This window comes from Phascolarctos cinereus, unplaced genomic scaffold (assembly GCF_003287225.1).
Source record: "Phascolarctos cinereus isolate Bilbo 61053 unplaced genomic scaffold, phaCin_HiC Scaffold_3;HRSCAF=262, whole genome shotgun sequence".
In the NCBI taxonomy this organism is placed as follows: Eukaryota; Metazoa; Chordata; class Mammalia; order Diprotodontia; family Phascolarctidae; genus Phascolarctos; species Phascolarctos cinereus.
Window position 1 is genome coordinate 173,588,085 of NW_027555736.1, and position 16,345 is coordinate 173,604,429.

Here is a 16,345-nt window from a genome sequence, read left to right on the forward strand (position 1 = left end):
GATTGATCAGATCCACACTGCCCTGGAAGGGGCAACCAGTCCCTCCTAACATCTTACCTGTAGAAACAATTCATGCTGTAGTAATTCTCCTATATTCGTGTACCCATATTCTATACTATAATATTTCTGAGGATCCATATTTTAAGAGGAATGTGGAGAAACTAGAGAATGTCCAGAGAAGAGAAAAAAAGGCTTTTGACAAAAGAGTGTTGTGTGTGTGTGTGTGTGTGTGTGTGTGTGTGTGTGTGTGTGAGAGAGAGAGAGAGAGAGAGAGAGAGAGAGAGAGAGAGAGAGAGAGAGAGAGAGATAAGGTGAATTAATAATCAAAGGCTATTTTACAATGAATAGTGACTAACCAACTGTGTTTAGTGTTCAGAGGAACTATTCTTTGCTCAAAGTGTGAGAAGAAATGTTGAACATTGTAGTTAGAAATAAAGAATTTTTCAATAGTTAAATTGGAGCAAGTTTGTAAGGAAATTTTTGAAGAAGACATGTCTTCTTCCTTTGAGTCAGAACTACTCTGCCTAAAATTAGAAGACATTCTGCCAGCTTCAGAAGTAAGTTTCTGATTCTGTTCTGCTCTAACCTTTTAGAATTGTCCCTTGTCATATACAAATTTGTCATAGAGGTCAAAGGTTTGTAGATTTCAAGACTGAAGGGCCTTTAGAGACCATTGAGTCCAGCTCCCTCATTTTACAGAAGAGGAAACTGAGGGAGAGAGCTTAAGTGACTTGCCTAGGGTCACATAGCTAGTAAGTGTCGAAGGCAGGATTTGAACTCAGGTCTTCCTAACTCCAAGTCTGACGCTTTATCCACTAAACTACCTGAAATCTACTGGAGCAACAATGGGAAAACATAGATGAAGTTGGGGATAAAAGTCACTTTTGGAGCCTTAGAACTTGGAGAGGGCATGGAGACTTCTAAACAGAATGTACAAGTTGTCTTCCTCAATGGAATACAAGCTTTTTGAGAATAAGGAATGTTTCATCCTTTGTATTTTATTCTTAGTACTTAGCAGAGTGCCTGTACGTAGTAGGTGTTTATAAATGCTAGTTGACTTATAGCAAGATTTGAACACAGGGCAGGCAAGCCAGCCTAGCTGAGGCAGCAAAGAACCAAGAAGGAGAGACAAGAGGTGGTCTATGTCAGGTGAGCAAACCACCATCACCATCACCTCCGCTCAAACTCACATGAAGACATTCCAGGACCCTGAGTCCAAGAGCTTTGGGATTAGTAGTGATTCCTGGATCAATGGCCCTGCTTTCACCTTGGCTCCGGTAGTCCCTGGGGAGAAAGGGCTGGCTTTCGTTGCTAACATCATTATCAATCACTGACCAATTGCCATTTATAGGCAGGTAAGCCCAAAAGCCTTGGGAACCTCTATGTGCTACAGACCAGAGTCCTGCTTGCAACCCAGCCCCTGAAGGGGCCTGCATCCTTGGGAGCAACAGCTATGGATATGGGATCAACCATCTTCACCGACCGCCTCCCACAGGGTAGGCCAGCTAGCCTAGCTAAAGTAATAAGGCACCTTGAGGGAGAGATGGGAGGTGATGGGAAAATCAAACCACTGCCGCCACCTTGACCGTTACCTCCCCTTAGACCTGAATGGAAGCAGCCCGACTGAATGCAAGAAAGAGCAGCTTCCACCACCACTTGTGCTCTCACTCCCAACCACTGGTACTGCTTACAGTTGTCATCTAAGCAATCAACTCTTGTGGAAATTTGACCTGTCAATTGTTTCTGCAAGTAGGGGCAGGTAGCCCTTGACTCTTTAGCAGCCACAGCTACTGAAAACCTAAAAAAGAACATTTTTGCTACCACATCTTTAGTGGATATGATTTTGTCAGTGAAAATAACATTAACGAGGACGTGTTTCCATCTGCTTTTCTATTATACCTTAAAGACCACTGGGGCCTTTCCAATGGACTTGCAGTTGAAATCTCCTATGTATGTTGTCTCCCTGATATTAGAATGTGAGCTCCTTGAGAGCAAAGATTATGCTGTTCTGTGTCTTCTCAGTACTGAGAAGTGGTTTGCACATAATAATCACTTAGTGCTTTTTAACTGATTGGTTGATTGCTTCGCTCCAGGTCTAGCACCCTTTTGATTGTGCAAGACTGCCTCTCATATCAGGGGAAAGATGGGGTGTTGGGGTAGGGAAGCTCATCGTCATGGTTGGGAGGAAGCAAAGGAAGGAAACTATTCTCAGAGGATTACCAATAAGCACTTTCCCTTTCCCACAGCATCCTTTCGGGTGTTTTTGGGTTTGCCTAGTGTTGGTGGCAGATGGGTGGATGGGAGTTAAGAAAACACAACTTTTGAGAGAACTTGGGACCATATCATATGACGATTACTTGAAAGAAGTGGGGATTTTTAGCCTGAAGAAAGGAGTAAGTAAGGACATGATTATTGTGTTCAGATATTTGAAGAGCTTATAATATGAAAGAGAGATTCGACATGCTGCTTGCCCCTGGAGGGAAAGAAACAGGGGTGTGCTGGAGCTGAAGGCTCGTGAGAGATTAATAAATTTTCTGGGTGTAACTCCTGTCTCAAAGCCCATTGGTATTGCACTCTCCTTATTAGAGCAGATGAATGCCTGGCCCTGTGTGAGAAGTGAGGAGAAGTTGGTGAGAACCAGAGAGTTTCAGTTCTCATTCAGTTGCTTTGGACACTTCTGGATTCTAGCTTTGAGAGAGAGAAGATGATGGGTGGAGCTAACCCCCACTTCAGGCTGCTGAAGGAAAAGACTGGGAAGACATGAGAGGAGCTGGCAGTTTCCATCATGTCTCTATCCTCAGCTCTCTACACTAGAGATTTCAGTGAGTTTTCCTTTGGATGAGATTTAGGCTTCTGTTTTGGTTGGGCCGAGTTACCTCAGCCCCAGTGAGACCATCAGGAATACTGTCTTTATTGTGTATTTTCTGGTATATGTTGTTCTATGTATAACTTCTGTGATTCTGTTTTTGCTATTGATTTGGATAGATGGGTTTTCTTTGATAATTGCTATTTGCTGTATGTGTTTATTTAGTGGGAAAGGGGGTCAAGTCTTGGATGTAGAACTTGGGGTCCTATTCCTACCTTTCCAATAATGACACAGTAATTAGAATTCAAATTGAACCCAATCATATCCCCTAGAGACTAACAATATTAAAGCGCTCAGATAGATATCATTTTTGCTTGATAACTCTTCACTCTGAAGAGAGGAGGGTGGCCTCCAGCTCCAGCTTCCTGCTTCTCCTCCTGGCTGGACTGAAAAGTCTACCTTAAAGAGTGGAAAGAAAGGGCAGCTAGGTGGTGCAGTAGATAGAGCACCGGCCCTGAAGTCAGGAGGACCTGAGTTCAAATCCAGCCTCAAATCAAACACTTGATACTAGCTGTGAAACCCTGGGCAAGTCACTTAACTCCAGTTGTCTTAAAAAAAAAAAGAGCAGATAGAGAAGAGGATAGAGATGTCTCTTCTGGCTCCCTTTGAATCACATAATGACATTTCCCATGCTACAGGTAGAAGGAGAACCCTTGCAATATAGGTTAGATAATTTGCTTATCTATGGCAAGAAGAACCAGAAACAGTGGGTGGAAGTTACTGGGAGGGACTATACAATAATAATAACTAATATTTATTAAGCACCTATTTTGTGACAGGCACTGTGCTAAGCATGTTGTAAATATTGCCTCATTTGATCCTCACAACTCTGGGAGGTTAGATGCTAATATTATTCCCATTTTACAGATGAGGAAACTGAGGAGATTGTGACTTGCCCAGCTGAGATAACACAGCTAGTAAGTGTCTGAAGCTAGATTTGAACTCAGGTCTTCTTGACTTCAGGCCTGATGCCCTATCCACTGTACCACTTATTTGAAAATAGAATGAACTGTCTCATGAGGTAGTGAATTTCCTGTCACTGGAGGTGTTAAAGAGGAGCCTGGGTGAATACTTGTCAGGGATATTTTAGAGGAAATACATGTTTCAGAGAGGTGTTGGAGTAGATGAACTCTAAGGTTCCTTTGAGCTTGAGATACTCACCATGATTCCAGAGAAGGATGATTCTTTCTCTCCTCAGCTCATTGGCAGACTTGGCTACATCAGGAAAACTCCCAGTTGCTCCAGAGCTCTGCCAAGTGAAGAGAACTGAGCCTTTGTGGAAAGTGGGAAATGAGACCACCCCACCAGGAATAGGGCTCCTGGGTCCCTAAATAATTTATCTCATCCATCCCTGTTCCTCCTTCCCTCTAGTCTAGAGAGATCATTTAGTCTTGAGATATCTTCAGGGAAGGGCATTCCATATCTCTGTTTGGGCTTGTCTTCTAATGTCTTACACTCCTCAAGGTAAGGAAATGATTTCTTATGTATTTATCAACAAGAATTTATGAAGTTCACAATGCCCAATATAGTAGCTAATGGTTTTCAGATACAGTTCATTACGTTTGGTCTTCTTTTCCTGTTGTTTGTGTTCAGTGAAGATGGAGAACAACTGCTTACTGGAGTCTATGTGAGAACTTTTGTCAGAGTCCTGTAAGAGTTCCTTGTCCTTTAACTTTCCTGAAGTTTGTGCCTTTTCTCCAGCATCTTTCCATTTATCTTCACAGAAATCTATTGAAATCTTGTCCAGTGCTGAAAAAGAAATCTCTTGCCTCTTTTTCCTTACATGAGGATGATAGGTCCTCACCTATGAGCCTTTTGCAGATTAGAGAGAGATTGGAGAGTGAAAAGGGAAGCTAGACTAATTCACCACAGTTGAACAGCAAAACAAACAGAAAAACAAAGACGGCTACTTGGTCTAAGGCAGGGAATTCAGATTGCGCCAGGAGAGTTGACAAAGTATTTGGAAAATTCATCAGATTGTGGTTGCTAAGAGCAAAACTGGGGACAAATCTGTGGCTAGAAGGGAAGGGAAACTTGGACTTACATGTATCTATTATAGCAGCAGGAAGAGAATTAAAGACAAGTCAAGTTGTAAGTACGTACTGTGCTAAGCACTGATGATATAAAGAAAGGTAAAACTAAAACTGGAACAACAAACAAACCCCAAGCAAAACAAAATAGTCTCTGCTTTCAAAGAGCTTGTAATCTAATAGACAAGCCGACAAGTGCAAACAAGATATAGACAGCTAATTAACCGAGGGAAAGGACGTGCATTAAGGGAGTTGAGAAAGGCTTCTTGCAGAAGGTAGGATTTAGCTGGGACCTGAAGGAGGCCAGGGAAGCCAGGAGGTGAAGAGAGAAGCCAGGGAAGCCAGGAGGTGAAGAGAGAAGCCAGGGAAGCCAGGCGGTGAAGAGAGAAGCCAGGGAAGCCAGGAGGTGAAGAGAGAAGCCAGGGAAGCCAGGGAAGCCAGGAGGTGAAGAGAGAAGCCAGGGAAGCCAGAAGGTGAAGAGAGAAGCCAGGGAAGCCAGGAGGTGAAGAGAGAAGCCAGGGAAGCCAGAAAAAAAAGAGAATTCCAGGAACGGGGGACGACCAGAGAAAATGCTTAGTTTTCAGAGGGGGAATGTCTTGTATGAGGAACAGCAAGAAGGCCACAGTCATTGCTTACAGAGTATCTGAAGGGTAAGTAAGGTGTAAGAAGACTAGAAAAAGGACAGGTTATGAAATGCTTTGAATGCCAGAAGATTTTCTATTTGATGCTGGGGATATTAGGGAATTACTGGAGTTTATTGAATTGGGGGGCAACACAGTCAGACTTTTAACTCAGAAAGATCAATTTGACTGAAATAGAAAGAGACTTGAGGCAGGGAGATCAATCAGCATATTATTGCAACTGTCCAGATGTGAGGGGGATGAGGACCTACACTAGAGTAGTAGCAGTTTTGGAGGAGAAAGGGGATATATATATATAAGGGATGTTGTGGAAGGTAGAATTGACTCGACTTGGCAAGATGTCCAATTGGCAGGTGGAAAAGAGAAACGGGAAGGCAGGAATAAGGTTAGGGCTAGATAAACCTGAGAGTTATTTTGATAATCATGAAAACTGAAACCACGGGAGCTGAAGAGATCATCAAGCGAAATGGTATATGGAAAAAGAGAAGAGGGTGGAGGACAGAGGTTTGGGGGACATGTATGGTTCATGGGAATGACCTGGATGAAGATGCAGCAAAGAAGACTGAAAAGGAATAGTCAGATGAGTAGGAGTGGAACCATGAGAGAGTAGGCTCATGAAAATCTAGAAAGCAGAGATTTTCAGGGAGAAGAGGGTGATTAATAGTGTGAAAGGTTGCAGAGAGGACAGAGTACCTGTTGGCATCAGCAGCCCTTATCCCTTCTCTTGGGTTTTTGCCATTTTTCTCCTTCCAGAACCTGCTCTTCTCTCTATTCCTACCTTTAAAGATACATGAAACCTAGTTCCTTTGGCTATTCTTACATGACTCCTATTTCCCTCATTCCCTTTGCATTTTCAGTTCCTTGGTGAGCTTTAGTTAGGTTCAGGGCATTATTCAGAGGACTCAGGTCAGGAGGACTCAAAGAGAGTTGGAGTACTGAAAGGTTGCATTGCTGACTCGGGTTAGATCTCATTTGATTAAATCATTTCTACCATTTTTGGATGAAACATTTCTTCAGATGTTCCTGTATTTTTTAGGCAAGACTAAGTCTCTCTCTCTCTCTCTCTCTCTCTCTCTCTCTCTCTCTCTCTCTCTCTCTCTCTCTCTCTCTCTCTCTTTCTGTCTCTGGTGGGAGAGATAGGTTTGGATTAGACTTCAAGTTTCAAAGTCACGGCATGTTACAGCCTTAGAGAATGATGAACTTGTATCTGAGGTTACATCACCCTGAAGATGAAACACCATGGCCCCACCTCTGTCTAGCTCCACCCTTCCTGCAGGACTATATAACACGAACATACCCACATTGAAGAGAGACCTAGACGTCTTCCCAGCTCTGGGACCAGCTGGATTCTAAATCTGCAAAAGGCAGAGCACAGGCAGTAGGTGAGGGGGTGATAATTCAGGAATAGGACTGGGCATTTGTGATTACCCACCTGAAGGTAGGTAGCAATAGGGACTCCTTTGGGGGTAAGTGGTGAGTAGTTGGGCCACTAGGATGGGCAAAGGGATGAATGTTATCAGTATAAGTAAGAGGTTAAAGGTTATCAGGACAGGGCAATGAAGAGGCTGCCGTTGGGTTGTTTCTTTTTTTTTTTTTTGGAAGGGGGCTGAAAGGGATCTCCATCAATAACCTACTACTTGGGGATTTCTAGTCCTGAGGACTGGTGGGTTTGCTTCTAATTTAGAGTAGAGGGAGACCTCTCTCTAGAGTCAGAGGATCTGAGCAGAGCTGGGACAAGGCATCTTTTATACTCCAGACAAGGTATAAGATTTGCTCTCTTCTCACCTTCTGCTCCTGTATGATGTTGTCCAATAGTGAATCTTCACAGTCTCGCATGTGATTTATCACAATATTAATACCTATATGCCATGCAGAGTGGCATGCATGCATAAAAAGTAGGATTAAGCAGTAACCCTGTTTGTGCTGCTTTGAAAGTTGCAACCGAAGCAGCAGCTTAAATTGCCTACCCTTTGCCTCAAAAATGGTAGAAATGATTTAATCAAATGAGATCTAACCCGAGTCAACAACGCAACCTTTCAGTACTCCAACTCTTTTTGATTCTTCTTGACCTGAGTCGTGTGTGTGTGTGTGTGTGTGTGTGTGTGTGTGTGTGTGTGTGTGTGTGTGTGTGTGTGTGTGTAGCTATGGAGAGAAGACAGAAATGGATAGATGAGTGGGATGAGGACATACATAATGGGGATGGAGATATACTGAAAAAGGTTTGAGCTATAAAGGGATAAAGAGTTGGTGTCTCAGGGGGAGTCACAGATTGCCACTTTATGCTCCTCTCCATTGCCCCTTCTTCTTTCCCAAGGAAAGACGTTGCATTCTGTCATGTGGACAGTTCTTTCGCTCCTCCTCCTAGACCTGGCTAACTTTTCCTATACCGCTGACTTCTGGAGGCAACATGTGGACTACCCCAGGTTTATTCCCAAAGGAGGAAGATCCCGATACTGTAGCTGGATGATGAAACAGAGGGGGCTGGTTTGGGATAGTGAATGTGAACTATTCAACACCTTCATCCATGAGAAAAACTTCACCATTGAAAATGTGTGCAACAGAACCCCTAGGCCCTGCAGATATCGCCACATCCAATTGTGTCACATAAGTCCCCGTCCATTCTCTGTGTCAGATTGCTTTGCCATCCCTGGTAGCCAGCCCCCTAACTGTCAATACTGGGTGAAGTTTCAGCACCGAAACATTAGCATAACTTGTCATAATGGACTTCCTTCCTACCTGGATGCCTAGACTCATCCCTCTTTCCAAACTCCCACCTAGGGACCTCTTCCATGAAAAAGTTTTCCCCAGTTTTACTTCTTTCTCAGAGGTCTGTTAACCATTCCTGTTCCCTAGTCCCTATGCATTTACCTGCATTTCTTATGTTTCCCCTTAATTCTGATATAATGTAAGCTCCTTGAGGGCAGGGACTCTTCCATTTTTGTTTTTGTATCTTCAGTGACTAGCAGAGTGCCTTGTACTTAGCAGGAGTTTAATAAATACTTATTGATTGATCATTCTGCAGGTAGCTAATATTTATGGGGACCTTTTTAGAGGGGTATGTTAAAGGCTTAGAAGTAGCTTCCTTTTCTTTTATTTCTTTTCATATTCTTCACGAGGGACCCTCCTTTTCACTCCACTCATTCTAAAGCAGAGGGCAACACTTTTATAGAGACTCTGCATTTCACTTCTCTTATTTTATCTTCTTTCTCCTGCATTAAGGGATAGGATGGTGAAATAAGGGAGAGAAAAGGGCTTAGGATGGGCTCCTGGTTGGCAATCTACTTCAGAAGAGCCATGTCTCCAAAGAACAGTTAAGGACCTCAGATGTATTCATTATTTTTTTCCACCAAATTTTACACTTAATAAAAATTTTAGCTATTCTGATTGAGGGGCTGAGACAGCTACTCAGTGTTTTTCCACTTTAGTCACTGACTCTACAGCAGGTAAATAAAGACATAAGGGCTTGGAGGTGACAATCTCTCTCTCTCTCTTTTTTTTTTTTGGTAAGGCAATTGAAGTTAAGTGGCTTGCCCATTGTCACACAGCTAGTGTTAGGTGTCAAGTATCTGATGCTGGATTTGAACTCTGGTCCTCCTGACTCCAGGGCCAGTGCTCTATCCACTGTGCCACCTACCTGCCCCAACAATCTACTTTCAAGGGGATTATTTTCTTTTTTCTTTCTTTCTTTCTTTCTTTCTTTCTTTCTTTCTTTCTTTCTTTCTTTCTTTCTTTCTTTCTTTCTTTCTTTCTTTCTTCTTTTTCTTTCTTTCTTTCTTTCTTTCTTTCTTCTTCCTTCCTTCCTTCCTTCCTTCCTTCCTTCCTTCCTTCCTTCCTTCCTTCCTTCCTTCCTTCCTTCCTTTCTTTCTTTCTTTCTTTCTTTCTTTCTTTCTTTCTTTCTTTCTTTCTTTCTTTCTTTCTTGTTTTGTTTTTTTTCCCCAGTTACATGTCAAGAAAATTTTTACCATTCATTTTGACAAGATTTTGAGTTCCAAATTTTTCTCCCTCCCCTCTTCTGAAAATGGTAGGCAGTTTGATATAGTTTATACATGTGCTATCATGTAAAAATATTTCCATATTAATTACAGTTGTGAAAGAAGACACAGATAAAAAAAAACATGAGAAAGAACAAATTAAGTGAAAAAATATGCTTTGATCTGCATTCAGAATCCACCAAGTCTTTATCTGGATATGGATAGCACTTTCTTTTGTGAGTCCTTTGTACTTTTCTGGAATCATTGTGTTGCTGAGAAGAGCTGAGTCATTCATAATTAATCATCACACACTGTGGCTGATACTGTGTACAAAGTTTTCCTGGTTCTGCTCATTTCACTTTGTATTAGTTCATATAAATCTTTCTAGGATTTTTTGAAATCTTGCCTGTTCATTATTTCTTATAACACAGTAGTATACAAATTACATCTATATACCACAGCTTGTTCATTCATTCCCCAATTGATGGTGTGAACCCCAATTTACCCCACAAACCCAACAAACTCCAATTTGAAAACAGAGCCTTAGGTCTAAGAAAGAGATAAACAAAATCAGGGTGAATGTGTCCACAGTTTAATTTCTCTCAAGCTGGCTTGACATACATTGCATGGGAGTTCAGTCAAAAACTGGGTCCCCTAAAGGGTCCAGTTCAGAACTGGCTCAATTTGGGGGTCTTGGGGTATAGCCATATATGCCCTTCAAAGAGTAGGTGTTCCCTTGGGGCAGCTAGGTGGCACAGTGGTTAGAGCACCGGCCCTGGATTCAGGAGAACATGAGTTCAATTCTGGCCTCAGACACATAACATTTACTAGCTGTGTGACCCTGGGCAAGTCACTTACCCCCCATTGTCTAGCCAAAAAAAAGTAGGTGTTCCCAAGGGATGCCAATCAATTCTGGGAGGTGGGCTATATTAAACTGAGGGTCTTTCTGTACAGTGTTAAAGAGACATCAATTTCCATATAACCTATCTTGACAATAGGGAGGAATTAACATTGTCCCACACTTGTCAGGGCAACACGGTGAGCAGGAATAGACCCATTTAGATTACATCTTAATGTCCTTCTGAAGAAAGACTGAATTTAAAAAGAAAGAGGGATGGGGAAGCTCTGAGTTTCCAAGATACAGTGGGTTATGTAAATAGTACATAGGAAGAGATCTATAGAATCATACTGAGTATTACATAACTTTAGGATACTAACGTCACCTTACCCACCTCAATTTCCAATGTTTTGCCACCACGAAAAGGTCTGCTATATTTTTGCACACATAGGTCCTTTCCCCTTTTTTATGATCTCTTTGGGATACAGACCCAGTAGTGGTATTACCAGATAATAAACACAGTTTGGTTGCCCTTTGGGCATAGTTCCAAACTGTTCTTTAGAATGGTTGGATCAGTTCACAATTCCACCAACAATGCATTAGTGTCCCAATTTTCCCACATCTTCTCCAACATTTATCATTTTCTTTTTTTGTTATATTAGCCAAACTGATAGATGTGAGTTGGTTGGGGGTTGTTTTCATCTAATAGCCAGGAGACAGTGAGAGGGTGGGGAGGGAAGCTGTGCTCTTTTTGTAGAGTGTAGGGAGCCAGGCAAGACCAGCAGCTGAATGAAAAACAGTCTCGGTACCATGGATGGTTGGAGGCAGAAGTCAGAGAAAGAAAGCAGTATCTACTGACCCAGAGCTACAGGCACAGAAATACATCAAGCGATACCCTAGCTTCTCGGTGCTATTGGCTGTCCCCTCCCCCCCCCATATTCCTAAAGTACAGGTCTGACCTATGCTCCAAAAGTTCCCAGAAATCCCAGTTGAATCTAGGATAAATACAAGCTCTTCGCTATTCATTTCTAGCTTACCTTTCCTTTAAACATTACTCTCCTTCATGACCTCAGAGAGCTGATGCCATGACGTGCAAGTGAATTGGATTTAAGTGGGGGAGGGCTGTGCCAAGTCGCCAGCCTCACTTTTTCCTCTGGAGACATCTGGGTCCAGTGGCAATGACTGGAGATGGCCCAGGGTTCATTGGAGGACCTTGGCCTTTTTAAACTAAGGTCTTCAACAAGTCTCAGTTTGACTGAGGCAAAGCCCATTCAGTGATTAAGGCCTAATAGGAACAGAGGCAGAGAATGGCCTCTTTACCTCTCCTCCATCCTACTCCCCCCCCAAAAAAAAATCCATCTGGGAGGGGAAGACAAAGTCAGGGTTTCTGGTCAAAACAGAAACAATTTCTATTTACATTCATTCTGAGCCAATCAGGGTCCAAACAATGACCAAGTAGGGCTTGGCCTGGAACCTATTATTGGCCAATCATGAGAGCAAGAGTGACTAGGGGTTAAAAAAAAAGTTTCAGAGATTTGGGCAGAGCACCTGCAATTAAAGGTGTGATACCTCCCTGATGTCATGGTCCTCTTTAAGAAGGAAGGACAACAGCAATCTGTGTGAGTAGAACAGGAACTGGCTGCCCATGGCAGCCATCTCATCATTTCTCACCCAGCTGAAGGACTTCGTCTGAGTACCCTCTCTCTCTCTCTCTATCTCCACTCCTCCCCAACTTTCGGGGTTTTTTTTCTTAATGTGTTGTCTTTATTAGATTGTGAGCTCCTTGAGGGCAGTGATTGTCTTTGTAACTCCTGCACTTAGCTCAGTATCTGGCACACAGTAAGTACTTAATAAATATTTATTAACTGACTGACTGATGAGAGTACATTGTCGACTTATTTGGTGAACCGATCCTTCCTCTTGGCTGATATAAGAACTTTGCTCCCTTGTTCTGTTCTCACCGCCTCTTAGTTGAGGAAATGTTTTTCTTGAACTAGAGAAGAAACTTCCTTGAAAGGGACTTAATACACAGGGCAGAGAAATGTCAAGTAAATAGTCTCTTGTTTGCTAAGAAGCTAAACAGATCGGGATTTTCTATTTCAAAGTGCTATGAGGTGCTTTTATACCCTTTATTACAGTGGATTATGTAAATAGTACATAGGAAGAGATCTATAGAATCATACTGAGTATTACATAACTTTAGGATACTAACGTCACCTTACCCACCATGTCCTGAAACCCCTAGGCTGGCCTCCTTTCCCAAGGCTCTGGCTTCCAGTTCTATGGGCTGAGCTTGTTCTTATAGATCTGTCTCAAGTGTCTTTTAAAGGAAAAAAGATGATAAAGATCTGAAATACTGTGATTAAAGATCACACTCAAGTTTTAGATGATTTGTACTACATGGACATATGGTCTATATTTGGACATCTAAAAGAGACAGGAATTTTGCTGTGGTAGTGAAATATAGTTGCCCATACACATTTTTTTTTAAGCTGAAGCTCTGCTTTTCTCCCCACTAGTGTTGGGCAGCTAGATGGCACAGTGGGTAGAATGCCAGGCTTAGAATCAGGAAGACTCATCTTCATGGGTTCAAATCCATCCTCAGACACTTAGTAGCTATGTGACTCTGGGAAAATCCCTTAATCTTGTTTGCCTCAGTTCTTCATCGGTGAAAAAAGAGCCAGAGAAGGAAATGGTGAAACAACTGAACAATGGGGTTGCTAAGACCTTTCTTCAGGCTTATTGTAGCTTCAAGTAATTTGTAAGTCTCTGGCACTAGCTCAATGGCAAATGATTGGAGCTGAAAAGAAATCAGCTGCTTTCAGAGCCATAACTCAGCACTGCTGCATCCTGAGCAACTTCATCTGGGGGAGCTGGGTAGGTCAATGAACACTTGTTGAAGTCTAGGGGTGTTGGGAACCCCAAAATTCAAGGGCAGAAGACCCAGGTCCTGTCTCGGAAGGAATTTGACTCAAGGCTTCTTTCAGGAACCTGAGCACCTTGATGGAAGCAAGATGGACCTTTTATACAGAAGACTGTGGGAAGATCTGGATGTGATTTAGGAGTGGCCAAGATCTAGGGTGGGGCCAGGTGCAGAGAAGGCCATAATGAAAGGGTAGTTGAAAGGATTAACTGGGAAGGGGCAGGTGCCCCAGGCGAAGGCCAGGGACCTGGGCCAACATAGGAAAGTTCTGAGGCTTTCCCTTTTTGGGGTCTAGATCCCAAAGACATGGTCTTTTCCTTTTAGGCTTTCAGAGCTCATACCCATCACATTTATTAAGTATCTACTGTGTACTGACTATTGTGGAGACAAAGGAAAGCAAAAGACAGTCCCTGCTCTTGAGGAGCTCACAATTTATGGGGAGACAATATACAAATAACAAGCTATATACAGAGCAAATTGGAAATCATCAACATAGGGAAGGCATTGTTTTTCTAGTGAAAAATTAAGGGAAGTGGAGAAAGAGTTCCTGTAAAAGGTAGGATTTTATCTGGGATTTGAAAGAAACCAGGGAAGCCAGTGGTGAAGAAGAGGCAGAATGTTCTAGGCATACAGGAAAGCCACTGAAAATGCCTGGAGCCAGGAAATGAACTATCTTTTGAAAGGAGGAGCAAGGAGACAATTGTCAAAGGATAGTCCACCCTAGCTACAGTCATCTTAGAATAGGGGTAATTCTTTCTCCAGAGAATCATGTCGTGCAACATGCCACCTCCCTACCCACTAACTACAGGGAAAGGGACAGAGTAGGGAATAGTAGAAGTTAGGGGTTTGTTGGGAAAATGGGTTTAGGAGATACTGTCTCTGCTGAGGTCTAGAGGTTAGGGGTCCTGCAATCCCAAAATCATGACACCCAGGTCCTATCCAAAAGAATTCGACCCAAGCCTTCTTTCAGCTAAAGACAAGGTTTATTGAAGATTTGCCATATTAGCTAGACTCTTAAGGAATCTGAGCATCTGTGGGTTATTGGTTAGATTGTGAAAATCTGTGCAGTGGCTAGATTATAAGAATCCCAGCAGGGCAGCTAGGTGGCACAGTAGATAGAGCACCGGCCCTGGATTCAGGAGGACCTGAGTTCAAATCTGGCCTCTGACACATAATACTTACTAGCTGTGTGACCCTGGGCAAGTCACTTAACCCCATTGCCTAGCCAAAAAAAAAAAAAAAGAATCCCAGCATCATAATGGAAACAAGATGGACCTTATATACAGAAAGACTATGGGAGGACCAAGTAGTCTATGAGGTAATAGAACTCCAGGGGTGGCCAAGGGAGAATGGAACCTAGATAGGATTAAGGGTGGGAAGTGGCTGGGGGACCAGGGAGGTCTAGGCCAGGTTAAGGGTAAGAGAATTGGGAGATTGGGTGTAGCCACAAAGAAAGGCCAGTTGATGGGGATTGTAGCCTCAGGATAAAGCCAGAGATTTGGCTATGTGGGAAAATACAGGGTTTTTCCTTTTGGGAGTCTATATCCCATCCTCATCATCTCCACCATGGAGACAGTATCTTAGGTATGGCCACTTAGGGTTGGACTGTGAGAGGGGCAGTTGTGTTTCTTTTTTTTTTTTTAATTTTTTTGAACTAGGCAATGGGGTTAAGTGACTTGCCCAGGGTCACACAACTAGTAAGTGTTATGTGTCTGGTCTGAGGCCAGATTTGAACTCAGGTCCTCCTGAATCCAGAGTTGGTGCTCTATCCACTGTGCCACCTAGCTGCCCCAAAACCTTTTTTTCCCCCAAAGGCAATTGGGGTTAAGTGACTTGCCCAGGGTCACACAACTAGTAAGTGTCAAGTGTCTGGTCTGAGGCCAGATTTGAACTCAGGTCCTGCTGACTTCAGGGCCAGTGCTCTATCCACTGCACCACCTAGCTGCCCCAGTTGTGTTTCCCAGTGTAGATTAGTAGAAGACTTCTGTGGGGAGTAAGTATGTATTCTACCATCATGTTCGGCACCTTAGATTGTGAACTCTTTGAAGGGAGAGTCTATCTTTTGTCTTTCTTGGTTCTCCAATGTTTAGAACGGTGTCTGGCACATAGCAGGCACTTAATAAGTGTTTATGGGCTTTGGGACAAAGCCCCAGTTATCCTGCCCTAGTTATAACATTTTTCACACTCATCTGTCTAATTAGGGGTCCTGGTCATTCGGTGGGGAGATCGAAAGAAATGTCTTAATTATCACTTGAGAATCCTTTTGTGTATTGTGAGATATGGCTCTATGTATAATTCTGAAAAACCTAAAACGCGTTGATTATTGCCACCCCCGTGATCCTTAACCTGTTGACTGAGTGATAATCATCCTGTAGAGGGCTGGCTTTGGGGAGTTGGAGGGCTTAGGCCAGCCCAGGTCTTACCCGCAGCTTGTACTAAGCCTGACAGCTGTGAAACTCAGGATGTCGGCTCACCACCCCCCTGTTCCATCTCTTGAGAACGGATGCAGGAAGGGAGGAAGGATGGGGTACAGGACAGGATGCAGGAAAGAATGTAACAGACAAGGTACAAGGAAGTCAGGAAATCACCTAATTAGATTTGTACTTTTCATGAATAACAATGTTACTGTTGCTTGATCCAGTACTATATAAGCCTGAGCCCTCAGATCAATAAACAGAGTTTGTTCTTCACTGCTCTCACCTGGCCTGTGTTTCTTTCTCTCTTCATACTTGCTGAATCAGACCACAGCCGGGGATGCAGGCGCTCCTGGCACCATCCCTTTGAGGTAAAAGCTCTAGTAGCCGGTATTAGGTCCAGCAGGTAACAGCAATATTCTGGCAGAGATGAAGACCCGGCAGGGGATGACTTTATTAGCAGATGCCAGTAGCAACTCCACAGAGATGCTGCAGAGGCAGAGTAGAGGAGCAGGTCATTTTATTGCTCTGGGACTCAGCTAGAGGCTTGTGGATTGCAATAGAGTGATGGGTTTGGAATCAGAGGAGCTAGTTTTAAATCCAAGTTCTGTCTTTTTTCTACTTTGTCTTTGGGCAAGACAGTTGACCTTTCTGGGTCTTAG

The 16,345-nt window shown here is 43.0% G+C and overlaps 1 protein-coding gene across 1 annotated transcript; it reads left to right on the forward strand.

The window, feature by feature from the left end:
• Window positions 1-1,553: 1,553 nt before the first annotated feature.
• On the forward strand, window positions 1,554-8,285 carry LOC144456399 (ribonuclease-like). The gene is made up of 2 exons (XM_078151636.1): window positions 1,554-1,680; window positions 7,903-8,285. Exons 1-2 carry the CDS (start codon window positions 1,554-1,556, stop codon window positions 8,283-8,285), a joined length of 510 nt encoding a protein of 169 aa, XP_078007762.1.
• Window positions 8,286-16,345: the final 8,060 nt, after the last annotated feature.